Source organism: Oryx dammah, unplaced genomic scaffold (assembly GCF_014754425.2).
Source record: "Oryx dammah isolate SB20612 unplaced genomic scaffold, SCBI_Odam_1.1 HiC_scaffold_4, whole genome shotgun sequence".
Taxonomy (NCBI): Eukaryota; Metazoa; Chordata; class Mammalia; order Artiodactyla; family Bovidae; genus Oryx; species Oryx dammah.
Genome location: NW_024070188.1, coordinates 48,477,517 through 48,490,438, shown reverse-complemented (window position 1 = coordinate 48,490,438; position 12,922 = coordinate 48,477,517). Strand labels below are relative to the sequence as shown.

The following is a 12,922-nucleotide window of genomic DNA, read 5'->3' as shown; positions in this document are numbered from 1 at the left end:
GTTTCAGGGAGTCACTCAATTTTTATTCCGATTACCATGGCTAATGAGCAGCGTTTCTCACTCAGGTTAATGAAAAAACGTGAGCCACACTTCATTAAATGTAAATGTGGACTGGTTTTCCGACTGCGAAGAATGAAACTCTTACAACGTACTCTGAAATCTTAAACACACACACAATGTTGGGCTTGAAATAAATACTTCCCCAAGGTCAGTGGCTGGGGAGTAGGCGTCAGTGGTCCTGAAGCTTTCCGAGTCTTTCTCCCTGGTTCCCGCCTCCAACCCCAACGCCCAAATCAGCCTAGGTCTGGCTATCTGATCAATGCTTTCAGGGCAAAGTGCAAGGATAAGTAAGGAGGAGTCAGGATAGGGGGGTGGGGCAGGTGGGGCTGAAACGGAACTTCATTGTTCGCGGGACCGACTCTTCCCGAAAGAGCCCGTTGGCAGCGCCTGCGCAGTGCGCGCTCTTTGTGCCTGGCTGCAGCAGCGGGTTGTTTGTGTGTGTCTCTTCCAGGCGGTGGAGGTGGAGCCTTATGGGCGTGACCAGCTCTGTCGCATTCTGATTGGGCTTTCTCAGGAAGGTGGGCGGGCACAGGGCGGAGCTTCGGATAACAACACTCAGAGCGGAGGCTGAGGATATTTGTTGCTGCGCCGCCACCGCCCGAGCCATGCTCCGCGATTCACTCCGGCTCTCTTAGCAGCAGCAGCCGCCACCACCGCCGCCCTGTGATCTGTGGCCTCACTAGCTCCTACTCCTGCGGAGCCACTTTTCCGCTCAGCGCTATGACCGTCGTTTCTGTCCCACAGCGGGAGCCGCTTGTTCTAGGCGGCCGCCTTGCGTCCATGGGCTTTTCCACCCGCGGTTACTTCGGCGCCCTCCCGATGGTTACCACTGCTCCGCCGCCTTTACCCCGGATCCCGGACCCCCGGGCGCTACCTCCCACTCTCTTCCTTCCTCACTTCTTAGGGGGAGACGGTCCCTGTCTGACCCCCCAGCCTCGCGCCCCAGCACCTCTTCCCAACTGCAGCCTCGCCGCGGCGGGGGGCACCCCTCGGGCGGCACCAAAGAAGCGACGAAAGAAGAAGGTGCGGACCAGCCCGTCGGGGCAGCTCCCCAGCCGCTTCCACCAGTACCAGCAGCACCGGCCGAGCCTGGAGGGCGGGCGGAGTCCCGCGACGGGCCATGGTGGAGCGCAGCAAGTCCCGGACCAGGCCCAGGCCGCTGCCTGGGTCCCAGCTCCTACGACCGCAACCCGAACTGAGGAAGCGAGCCCTTTACTTGGCCCGCTGCCGCCTGCGGCGCCCGGCCAACCCTCGTTTAGAAGAGAGGTAAAGGCCACGAGGGAGACGGAGGGGGAACCGTTGGCGTTCCGGCCTATACGGCCACAGCCGGGCCCCGAGGTTTGGGGCCCTGCGCCGTGGGGTCGCGGAGGGGGGCGGGGGCCGGTGCGAGGGGCGGCTGTTTACTCGGGAGGGAAGTTTCCGTGACGCCGGCTCCCTTCTTGCTGGGGGGAGGGGGGGAGGCCTGCGCTGGCACCGCTGATTGGCTCCGGGGAGCCGTCCAATGAGAGAAGCCGCTGCGCCCCAGCAACAGCCCGGATTTAGAAGGCTGGCGGCGTTCCAGGGGGTTTCGGCGTTCCGGGCGCGCGGGGGGCGGGGGAGGGAAGTAGCCCGCGGGAAGCTGACGTCAGCGCGCGCTACGTGCGAAGCGCTTCGGCGCCCATGAAGGAGGCGAGCGGGCGCCGATGGAGAGCCGGGGTGCGGGCCAGCCGGCGGCTTCCCGACCGCTGCTAGCGCCAAAACCGGTCGGGACGCGCTTACGGCCTTTCGCCTCCCTAGGTGATGTTCTCAGTGGGCCGCCAGCCGCTCGCTTACGTTGGCTTTTTGTTGAGTTGTGAGGTGCCTGGTGGGCGCCGGTCCAACTGGGGCGCAGCTCCTTGCCGGGCCGACCTACTTAGCTGTACTTTTCAACTTTGAAAGTTGGCAGGAGCGACAGTAGAGTTGGGTTGTCTCTTTGAAGCGATAATTCTCTGTTTATCAGGTGAACGGAATTTACTTTTAACCATCCCCACTATGTATGCTGTGCCAGGCTTCTTTAATGGAACGTAGTGTTGTGCCCAGAAGGATGAAGTTTTCGAAAGAAAAGTTAGCAGTTGACTTTATGATGCCCAGTTGCTGTTAAAGGACTAGGATAAAACTGATTAAAACTTAGATGGTATTGAGTCGCTAAGGTAACATTTACATCGAAATAAGACATTTTTCCTTTAATTTCAAAGATTTTCGTAATAATGAAAATAAGTTACTGCCATTTGTTGAAAGAATGTTTAAGAGACTTGCAGGTTATCTAGCTGTGCCCTTGCAAAAATTAAATTTGTCCGCCGTGAGTCCTAAAAATTTAGTATAGGTTCTTGTTGCAATTCCATGGGCTTCCCTGGTGGCTCAGACGGTAAGAATCTGCCTGCAGTGCAGGAGACCCGGGTTCAGTCCTTGGGTCGGGAAGATCCCCTGGAGAAGGGAATGGCAACCCACTCCAGTATGTTTGCCTGGGAGATCTCCTGGACAGAGGAGCCTGTCCGGCTACAGGCCGTGGGGTCGCAAAGAGTGGGACACGACTGAGCGTCTTACACTTCCATGGCTCTTCTGAAACATAGAAGTGATAATGTAAAAACGAGCTTTTATACTTAGTAAGATTACTTTTTCTAGAACCATATTCAAACCTGGGTGCTCTCTGTTGCAGTTACCACTTTTGTCTTGGTTATGTTAGCTTGTGCTCTGGCTTTCTATTTGTGTCCTACTTACCTACGACATTACAAGTGTTGAAAGGACAGTGATCTAATAGATATCTTGTCTTTCCATCCTCTCATCGCTTCCTATAAGGATCACTTGAGTTAGGAAAGTGATAAGTTCTTGAAGCAATCAGAAAGTAGGGGGCAGGCAGAAATCGCCTTTACCATTAAGTATAAAAGTGGAAAGGATGATAGAGTTTTTTTAGTATTTAAATTTTTGAAATTTTATTTTCAGAAGCCAGGAGATAATTTTTAATGTATATACTTAGTAACCATTGTCAAAACATTTCCTCACTCCTCACATTTCCTGGCTCCTGCTAATCAGATTTTTATTCTGAAATATTTTATAAAGTACCTGTCTTACAAGGTAGATAGTGTATCTGTTAACATAGTTTTTCTTTCTAATCTGCCGAAGCATTTGAAAATTTCTCTTGGAAAACTCCTACTGTAAGAACACTGACCTTTGTTAGGAAGAGGTTGGCATACTTGTTTGGAAGAGAGCTCATTATCTTCTTTCCATAAAGGTGAACTTGGTTTTCTTGGGCCTTTTACTGTATGTTTTAGAATCAGCTCATACACTGCACTGGTAACAGTGATTTAACTATTTTCATGGTAAAATTAGATGTGTGCGTATTTGGACATCAGTGCTGAAGTGCAGCAAGCACATTTAATCAAGATAGTGAATGAAAGTCCAGGAGAACTTTTTAAAAAAATAAATATTAGATATATGGTGAGGTTCATGACTGCTTTTTTTTTATCATGAGACTGTATTCACTTTTATTATGTTCCTTGTCTTTGTAGGTTTTAAAATCAAAGATGGGAAAATCGGAGAAAATTGCCATTCCCCACGGCCAGCTTGTTCATGGTATACCCTTGTGTGAACAACCAAAGATAAACAGACAGAAAAACAAATATAACTTACCACTAACCAAGATCACCTCTGCAAAACGAAATGAAAATAACTTTTGGCAGGATTCTGTTTCATCTGATATAATTCAGAAGCAGGAAAAAAAGCCTTTTAAAAATACTGAGAATATTAAAAATAAGCATTTGAAGAAATCATCATTTCTAACTGAAGTGAGCCAAAAGGAGAATTATGCTGGGGCAAAGTTTAGTGATCCACCATCTCCTAGTGTTCTTCCAAAGCCTCCTAGTCACTGGATGGGAACCACCATCGAGAATTCCAACCAAAATAGGGAGCTGATGGCAGTACACTTAAAAACTCTCCTAAAAGTTCAGACTTAGACCTCAGTATGTATGTAAAACAGTTTTTCCAAAATCCCTGGACTCCTTGAAAAGAAGTGGTACAGAAACGGGAAATTGCCTTGTTGTAACATACAAGGGCAGAAGATGAGTTTAAAAAGTTACAAACAGCTTGTATTATATTTTATATTTTGTAAATATTGTATACCATGTATTATGTGTATATTGTTCATACTTGAGAGGTACATTATAGTTTTGTTATGAAAGTATGTATTTTGCCCTACCCAGATGGTAGGTGTTTTGTATATATACAGTGGAGAAATTTTAAGTGTGCTAAGGCACATATAAGACCGATTTATTTGCACAAGGTACTGAGATTTTTTTTCAAGAAACAGCTGTTGAATCTCAAGGTGAAGATCTCAATGTGAACAGTTTACTAATGCACTACTGAAGTTAAATCTGTGGCACAATCATTGTAAACATAGGATTTGTCTATGTTTCTCTAAATTGATTTCTGCCTTCTAATCTGTAATTACTGGAAAACTTCTATTCCCATTTTTACCAAACTTAATTTCTGGTTTTTTGGTTTATATCCATTCAAATTTAAAATTTTAATGCCAACAAAATCGGTTGTAATCAAATTTTAAAACAATAATAATAATTTGGCCCCCCCCTTTTAAGTCTTGACTCTTTGTGTGTGATTGTTTTTCATGTTTGAATGTGTAACTAGGAGATGGATTTTAACTTTCCATTTCACTGGCTAAATGTTTATACTAATTGTATGTTCTCTTGAAATTTGGAGAGTCTAAAACACTACTACCTCTAAGGGGAGGAATTCCCTATTTTACGAATGGAAATGGTGGTGGGCAAAAGTGTAGCTGATTTAGTTTATAGCTTAGAATGTTGTTATTTTCGAACGGTTTTCGTAAAGTACCATTTGACTTACCATATTTAGAATGAAGGAAAATGGCGCTTGTTTGGTTTTCAAATTTTCAGTATACTGGTTTTCAAAATCAGTATATTGATACTAAATGGGATACTTGAATCAAAGCAAATATAACATGTTAATAGATGGAGATTTTGGAATCTGAAGCTTGCTTGAAGTTACTGTAGCATATGTGTTTTTTACTTTAAAATTCAAACTTCTACTCAATAGTGTATACGGTCTATTCCAATAAGAAATTCTAGAACACAACTTTTCCCTTTTCATTATACAAAGCCAAGGTTATCCCAAACAGTACAAAGGAAAAAGTGGTAATGAGTAATTGGTCAATATTTAGACATGTGAAAATGTAAAGTTGTTAAAAGGTTATATATGATTTTATAAAACAGTATAGATGAGAAAGGTGCTACCATCCTAAGGGGGGAAAATGAGTCATAAGTCTCAATTTCTTGGATCCTTTGGTTCACACAAGGGAGGACCTAACTTTAGAATCCTATTGACTTGATAAGCAGTGCCATGATGGCATGATCACTTGTTACTGCCACCACAAAATCTCTTTAAGAATTTACAACTTATAAACAACCCATCCAGCTATTTTTCTTTGGCACTGATGCCTTGTTTTTATGAATTTAGAGAAAGTTACACTTAATTTACATACAGGTATATGTAGCTAGATTTTTAAAAAGCATTTAGAGAAACTAAGATACAAGTGCACTTTCAACCTTGTAAAGACTTTTTTTCTTTTAGCCAAGAGGAGTGTTAATACACTGGTAAAGAAGATGGCTAGATTTTATAGTTTGAAATATAAATTTTATAAAGGAAATATAAATTTTATAGTTTGAAAAGTGGTTGAAATAGACTACAGATATATTTAGTGAGAAGGTGTCAACAAATTTAAGTTGAATAGTTTTGGTTTTACAGTAAAAGTTATTTAGGAGTATTAGTCCCTTCAGACTACTGTAACATACTAGAGATTGGGTAGCTTATAAACAGAATTTCTCAGTTCTGTAGGCTGGGAAGTCTTAAGATCAAGGCATCAGCAGATTTGGTGTCTAGGGCTTCCCAGGTGACGCTAGTGGTAAAGAGTGTGCCTGCCAATGCAGGAGATGGAGGTTCCATCCCAGGGTCAGGAAGATCCCCTAGAGGAGGGCATGGCAACCCACTCCAGAATTCTCCCCTGGATAATCACAAGGGTAGAGGAGCCTGGTGAGCTACAGTCCATAGGGCTGCAAAGAATCGGGACAGGGCTGAAGTGAGTTGGCACGTAAGCATGCCCGGGAGCCCGCGTGAGATTCACGGCAGGCTACCTTGAGCTTTGTATGCGCATGGCACGGGTGGGGGAGCTTTCTGGGCTCCCTTTTATGAATCCCATTCATGAGGGTTCCTGCCCTCCTAATCACCTGCCAAGTCTCTACCTCCTAGTACTATCACCTTGGAGGCTGGGTTTCAACGTAAAAATTCAGACCATAGTGCAGCCTAATTATTCAACAATTATTTTTCCCCTATTGGAGTTTCTTGAAACATTTCCTCCCAATGTTCGTGTAATTTGTTTTGTGGGGGTATAAAGTACACTGCAGTTTTCTGCTACAGACCTAAATTTTAACTAATGGCCTAGTTTAAAATTGCAAAGGGGTAAAAGGTGTGAAGGGAAAATGTTCTATTCAGTGGCACTTCCCCTATAAAACATATATGTGGTTTAGAATCTTATAGTGAAGTGTCTTTAGGTAGATTTGTACAATTTGATACTGAGTTTATTCAGCTCATACCACTGATGTAGTGACAATATAGAAGGCTGCTTTTATTTGCATTAATCTTGGTGCTAAGTAATCTGTGTCCTTGCAGAATGAGAAAGGGAAAAAAAGTAATAAAAGACCAAATTACAATATTAAAAGATTGATGGGAGCCATTCTTTTCAAACTTAAAGGTGGTTTTTAAGTTAAAATACAAACTTTAGTATAGTTTATAAATTTGAAGATCTGAATGTATTATCAAGTAATTTACATTTTACTCTTAACCAGCTTTCAGGTTTCTAGGCATTATTATACCCCTTTCCTTCACAAATTATAAAACTAGTACAATTGTGGGAAAAGAATGGGATCCAGTTACACTGTACTTAAAACCACTTGTATTTCTTTTGCCTAGTATTTGGTTTTTAAACTAGTTAAAAACCCATAGTATTTGTTCTGTCTTCACCTGCCTTCATTAAAAGCCCTGACTCAATTTTGGTGTTGAGAAGGAACAAAATCCAGGCCCATCCCAGTGCTTCTGCCCCTCAGCACCAGGGCCGAGCATGGGCCTGGTAAGGCGGGCACAGTGGACATCCACCCAAGACAGGGAAATGAGGATTGAGGAACTATGAGTGTAGTACTCGTGCCTGGGAAATCCCATTGGCCAAGAAGCCTGGTAGGGTGCAGCCCATGGGGTCGCGAAGAGTCAGACATGACTGAGCGACTTCACTTTCATGCATTGGAGAAGGAAATGGCAACCCACTCGTGTTCTTGGCTGGAGAATCCCAGGGACGGGGGAGCCTGGTGGGCTGCCATCTATGGGGTCGCACAGAGTTGGACACGACTGAAGTGACTTAGCAGTAGCAGCATGAGTGTAGTGGATAAACTAGACCCCTCTGATGCCTCAGCTCCCAGCATGTTATCAAAAACATTTCAATGTCTGGGGAGGAAAAGGGCTGTCATAGCTCAAAGCCACCAACCTCTGCCCTATTTATTCCTGGTTCCTCCAGAAGTGCTGGGGAGAAACATTCAGTGGTTTGAGATTACCCAAAAATGCAAGGCAAGTGTTCTGTGGGGGAAGCTGGTTTTGTGATTGAGGCGGTGGGTTAATTTTGAGTTGAGTCCATAGGGTCGGAACTGGATACGACTGAGCGACTAACCCTTTCACTGAGTTCCTGTGGTAGCTCAGATGGTAAAGAAACTGCCTGCAGTGCAAGAGACCAGGGTTCAATCCCTGAGTTGGGAAGATCCCCTAAAGAAGATAATGGCAACCTATCCAGTATTCTTGCCTGGGAAATCCCATGGACAGAGGAGTCTGATGGGCTACAGTCCATGGGGTTGCAAAGAGTCGAACGTGACTGAGCAACAGACACTTTCTCCGTTAAGCAATCAGTTCTAGAAAGGAAGATGCAAAGGAACTTCTATTTGATACTGGCATTTTTGTATGAGTCTTCATTGCTGCTCACATAAATGCAGATGTCTTCCTTACAGATGGGAAATTCATTTTAGGAGTTAAGCCCATAGTTAAAAATTTGCCCAATTGTTAAGTCACCAAGTTTAGCTTTTTAAAACAGTATGTTGTAAATGTTACCACTAATTGGCCTACATGAGTTCTGAAGTCTCCCAAATCTTAAAGTCTATGATTCCATCAAATGGCTCATTTATGTGCATATGCACATTTCTCCGTATAATAAAAATCCTAACAATGAAACTAATATAGAGTCCTTGTCTTGGATAAAAACTTCAACCACTACTCCCCTCTTTGTTTGAAATACCTGTTCTTTTGTGTCAGTTTTGAGCAGCGTGTCTACGGAGTGTGTGGGGTTAAGTGTGAAGTATGTTCAGGAGATAGCTAACCCTTGGACATCACAGGTTCAAACTGAGCAGGTCCACTTTATACACACATATTTTTTAAATATTAAATACTACATGATCTGCAGTTGGCTGGATCCCAGGATGTGGAAGCTTGGATATGGAGGAATCACTGATAACAGACCATCACTTATATCATGTTTCCTTCAGCTGCAAGGTGCACCCAACCTATGAGTTGCTCAGGGCTCAACTGTACAAGGATAACTGGCAAAACGAAAAGTTAGCAGCACAGGTGGGTGAGGAAGAAACGGCCACTGTAACTAAAATACAAGCTGCATTCCCTGTACCCTACACCCTACTAGAGGAGGTAAAAACAAGTCAAGTCACTACGTCTTCCAACAGGTGGTTACTAACTACAGAAAGAGTAGGGATCGTCTCCTTGGTGATCAGACACAACGGAAGGAATATTGCGTGCGGCCTTAAAATAGTATGACATGCAAAGAAAAGCTGAATAACTGTCAGAGGTAAAAGTTTTAGCAGTGTTATATGAAAAGATGTGAACTACCCAGTAGCTTGAGAAGTGCAGAGTCGGAAGATTGAGTCTTGAATGGTGTATTGGGGTAATAACATGAAGGGCTTTAAATTCCACGTTTAAGAGTTTCAACTTTATAAGCATGACAGTCATCAGAGGTTTATGAACAAGGTAATAAGATTCTAAAAGAAAACGTGAAAAGATGGAGTATAGTTTGGAAAGGGAGAGCTTAAGACATGAAAGCCACTTGAGGATTCAGTTCAGTTCAGTCGCTCAGTTGTGTCCGACTCTGCGACCCCATGGATCGCAGCACGCCAGGCCTCCCTGTCCATCACCAGCTCCCGGAGTTCACTCAGACTCACGTCCATCGAGTCCGTGATGCCATCCAGCCATCTCATCCTGGGTCGTCCCCTTCTCCTCCTGCCCCCAATCTCTCCCAGCATCAGAGTCCTTTCCAATGAGCCAACTCTTCGCATGAGGTGGCTGAAGTACTGGAGCTTCAGCTTTAGCATCATTCCTTCCAAAGAAATCCCAGGGCTGATCTTCAGAATGGACTGGCTGGATCTCCTTTCAGTCCAAGGGACCCTCAAGAGTCTTCTCCAACACCACAGTTCAAACGCATCAATTCTTCGGTGCTCAGCCTTCTTCACAGTCCAACTCTCACATCCATACATGACCACAGGAAAAACCATAGCCTTGACTAGATGGACCTTAGTCGGTAAAGTAATGTCTCTGCTTTTGAATACACTATCTAGGTTGGTCATAACTTTCCTTCCAAGGAGTAAGCATCTCTTAATTTCATGGCTGCAGTCACCATCTGCTGTGATTTTGGAGCCCCCAGAAATAAAGTCTGACACTGTTTCCACTGTTTCCCCATCTATTTCCCATCAAGTGATGGGACCAGATGCCATGATCTTCGTTTTCTGAATGTTGAGCTTTAAGCCAACTTTTTCACTCTCCTCTTTCATCAAGGCTTTTTAGCTCCTCTTCACTTTCTGCCATAAGGGTGGTGTCATCTGCCTATCTGAGGTTATTGATATTTCTCCTGGCAATCTTGATTCCAGCTTGTGTTTCTTCCAGTCCAGCGTTTCTCATGACGTACTCTGCATATAAGTTAAATAAGCAGGGTGACAATATACAGCCTTGACGTACTCCTTTGAGGATTCAGTAGTTTAAAAGCCTAAAGGACATTATTGGAGGTTATACTGAGGCGTGGACTCATTTGGGAGATGTTCTGGAGGTAGAATTCAGAATCGAGAAACTGAATGAAGTGTAAGAAAAAGATATAATTTAAAATTGAGCTATTAGGAAGATAAAGCCAGGAATTAAGGAACTCTGGAAGGGGCTGGAATTGTAGAGGAAGGTAATTTTGATTTGCATGTTGAATTTTGAGATTTGTGTAGGATATCCAAGTGGAAATATAGAGCAAGTAAGGTCAGGTCAGGCCAAGAGGTACAGCCATGGTAACTGCACAAAAACCCTAATTACAACATGAATATGAAACAAGTATTGTCCTCCTGTATTTTCTCCTTTTCCCCTCCTTAGGTTAGCACCTTTACCAGTACTCCTGACCTCATCCTTTCTGCCTCCTATAGACTCTAGACTTCATCTATGATAGTATATGGTTTAAAAGTATTTCCTCTGAAATAGTATTAAATGACGGTTACTACTGACCTGTAAAAGTCCATTAGTAATGGTTCTAATACTAAATTCTCGATTAAAAACAAACAGCAGGGAGCCGGTTGCTGAAAAGGAGGAACAAAGTTTCTTTCCCTTTTCTGAATTTCAAACTGGGTAAAACTGGTCTAATACTATAATTTTTTGTAAATCTTACCCATTCTAATGACCATCCCATTTTATTGCTGAATACGTTTTTCTTTATTGGAGGGTGGAAGTTCCAGACTCCCATGCCCTCTATGCAGCTGATACTTGCTTCAGGTTGAGGGAGTCAAGCAGATGTACTTACACGTGGGTATGAAAGGCTGACAGTCTCATCATCTTCCTCTATATATTTAACATTTTGAAGGACACTGCTGAATGAAAACATTACAAAATCACAAGCCTGCTCTTCTAGCCCTGAGGTAACTCCTCCAAGTTGTTCTTTTGTACTTTATTCCTCTCCTGAATCCATAAATCTTACAAAAGTTTCCAAATGGGTAAACAGTATGTCTGTTATGAAATGAACTGTAAGCACACACCATGTGTAATTCAGCTCACTTGTTTTTGTATCTGAAAGGGAATTTGAGAGTACATTTTATAGACTGCTTTTTATAAACTCATAAAAAATTAATCTTTGAAAGAAACTTTCTTGAAAATTTTAGGATTCTCTGAAGGTACGGGATGGATGAAGTTTTAAGAGTTAGGGATAATCTATTTTATGCTTGGATTAAACTTTTTCTTTAAATCTCTTGGATTAGATTGTTTGACAGTTTTCAGATTACTTTTCATATCCTTTGCAATTTTCTTGGGAGTTCTAAATAGAATATGCTAAGAAGCATGAGTAATATTCCCAACACCCAAGAATTGTATTTGCCAAAACTAAACTTGTGAATTACAATTTAAGATTTATAGGTGTTAAATTTACTGAGGGTTCATTGTCAAGGTTTTAGAATTCATTTTCTAAAGTAGTTTGTTGTTTAGTCATTAAGTCATGTTGGGACTGTAGCCCACCAGGTTTCTCTATCCATGGGATTCCTCAGGCAAGAATACTAGAGTGGATTGCCATTTCCTTCCCCAGGGGATATTCCCAACCCAGGAATTGAACCACATCTCCTGCTTGCCAAGCAGACTCTTTACCACTGAGCCACCAGATAAAAGTGAAAGTGAAAGCAGGTCAGTCCATGGAATTCTCAGGCCAAAATACTGGAGTCGGTAGCCTTTCCCTTCTCCAGGGGATCTTCCCAACCCAGGGATCAAACCCAGGTCTCCTGCATTGCAGGCAGATTCTTTATCAGCTAAGCCACAAGGGATGCCCCGAATTTACATATGCTTTGTGCTGAGTTGTGTCTTTGTGACCCTTTGAACTGTAGCCTGCCAGGCTTCTCTGTCCACAGGATCCTTCAAGCTACTCCTAAATTATTACAGATAGTTCCTTTGTTCTAAGATTAGAAATTAACCTGATTAGTTGTCAAAGCCGAATTACAAACCCATCTAGAATCTTGAGAAGATGGCAGGATGAACACATTCTGGTGACTTTTTTTTATTATTTCTGACATGGAAATGTTTGATTTAATTGAACTCAAATTGCCTTCCAACAGTAAGCTCTAAACAGGAAGATCTTTATTTCACTCTGCGTGGCTGCATGGAACCAGAGGCCTTTGGCTCTTCCTATCAAAATCTTGGAGAGATCTACAATTTGGGAGATCTTCTTGCTATAAAATAATGGCTGTTAACAGTCCCTTTCAACGTTGAAATTACCCCTAAAGTGACCAGATATTAAGGGCTCTCACATTAATAGAACAAAAGGATTATCAAAGGTTAGATTTCCCTTTTCAGTCAGCCTTCCAAGGGTCCTAGTCACTGTGCACTCAGTCCAGTCTCTTTAAATATTTCTTAGGTTACTGTAAATCATGTGATCTTTGAAACCACACCCTGAATTTTAAAACTAAGAAAACAGGATTATGTTTATGAAAGATAATCAAGGTTTTTTGTCACTCTCTTGGCTAACTGGAAAAGCCCACTTATGAACATTGCAATTTTCAAACATTTCAGTTCAGTTCAGTTGCTCAGTCGCGTCCAACTCTTTGCGACCCCATGAATCGCAGCACGCCAGGCCTCCCTGTCCATCACCAACTCCCAGAGTTCACTCAAATAACTGAGGAAAGGATGTGATAAATCAAGCATAATTTACTGTTCAATTGTAGACTCTATGTAATTAATGAGTATATGGGTATTCATTGTAAGATTACCTTACTAAAGATTT

The 12,922-nt window shown here is 42.8% G+C and overlaps 1 protein-coding gene across 1 annotated transcript; it reads left to right on the top strand.

The window, feature by feature from the left end:
- The first annotated feature begins 598 nt into the window (after window positions 1-598).
- PNRC1 (proline rich nuclear receptor coactivator 1) lies at window positions 599-8,371 on the top strand. The gene is made up of 2 exons (XM_040238812.1): window positions 599-1,326; window positions 3,585-8,371. The coding sequence occupies exons 1-2, from the start codon at window positions 781-783 to the stop codon at window positions 4,026-4,028; spliced, it is 990 nt and encodes a 329-aa protein (XP_040094746.1). The 5' UTR covers window positions 599-780; the 3' UTR covers window positions 4,029-8,371.
- Window positions 8,372-12,922: the final 4,551 nt, after the last annotated feature.

Bases quoted from the DNA above. Each gene is read 5' to 3' on its own strand.
- PNRC1 (XM_040238812.1), top strand. From the start codon at position 781: ATGACCGTCGTTTCTGTCCCACAGCGGGAGCCGCTTGTTCTAGGCGGC. The intron at 1,327-3,584 runs GTAAAGGCCACG...TTGTCTTTGTAG, and splicing joins AACCCTCGTTTAGAAGAGAG to GTTTTAAAATCAAAGATGGG.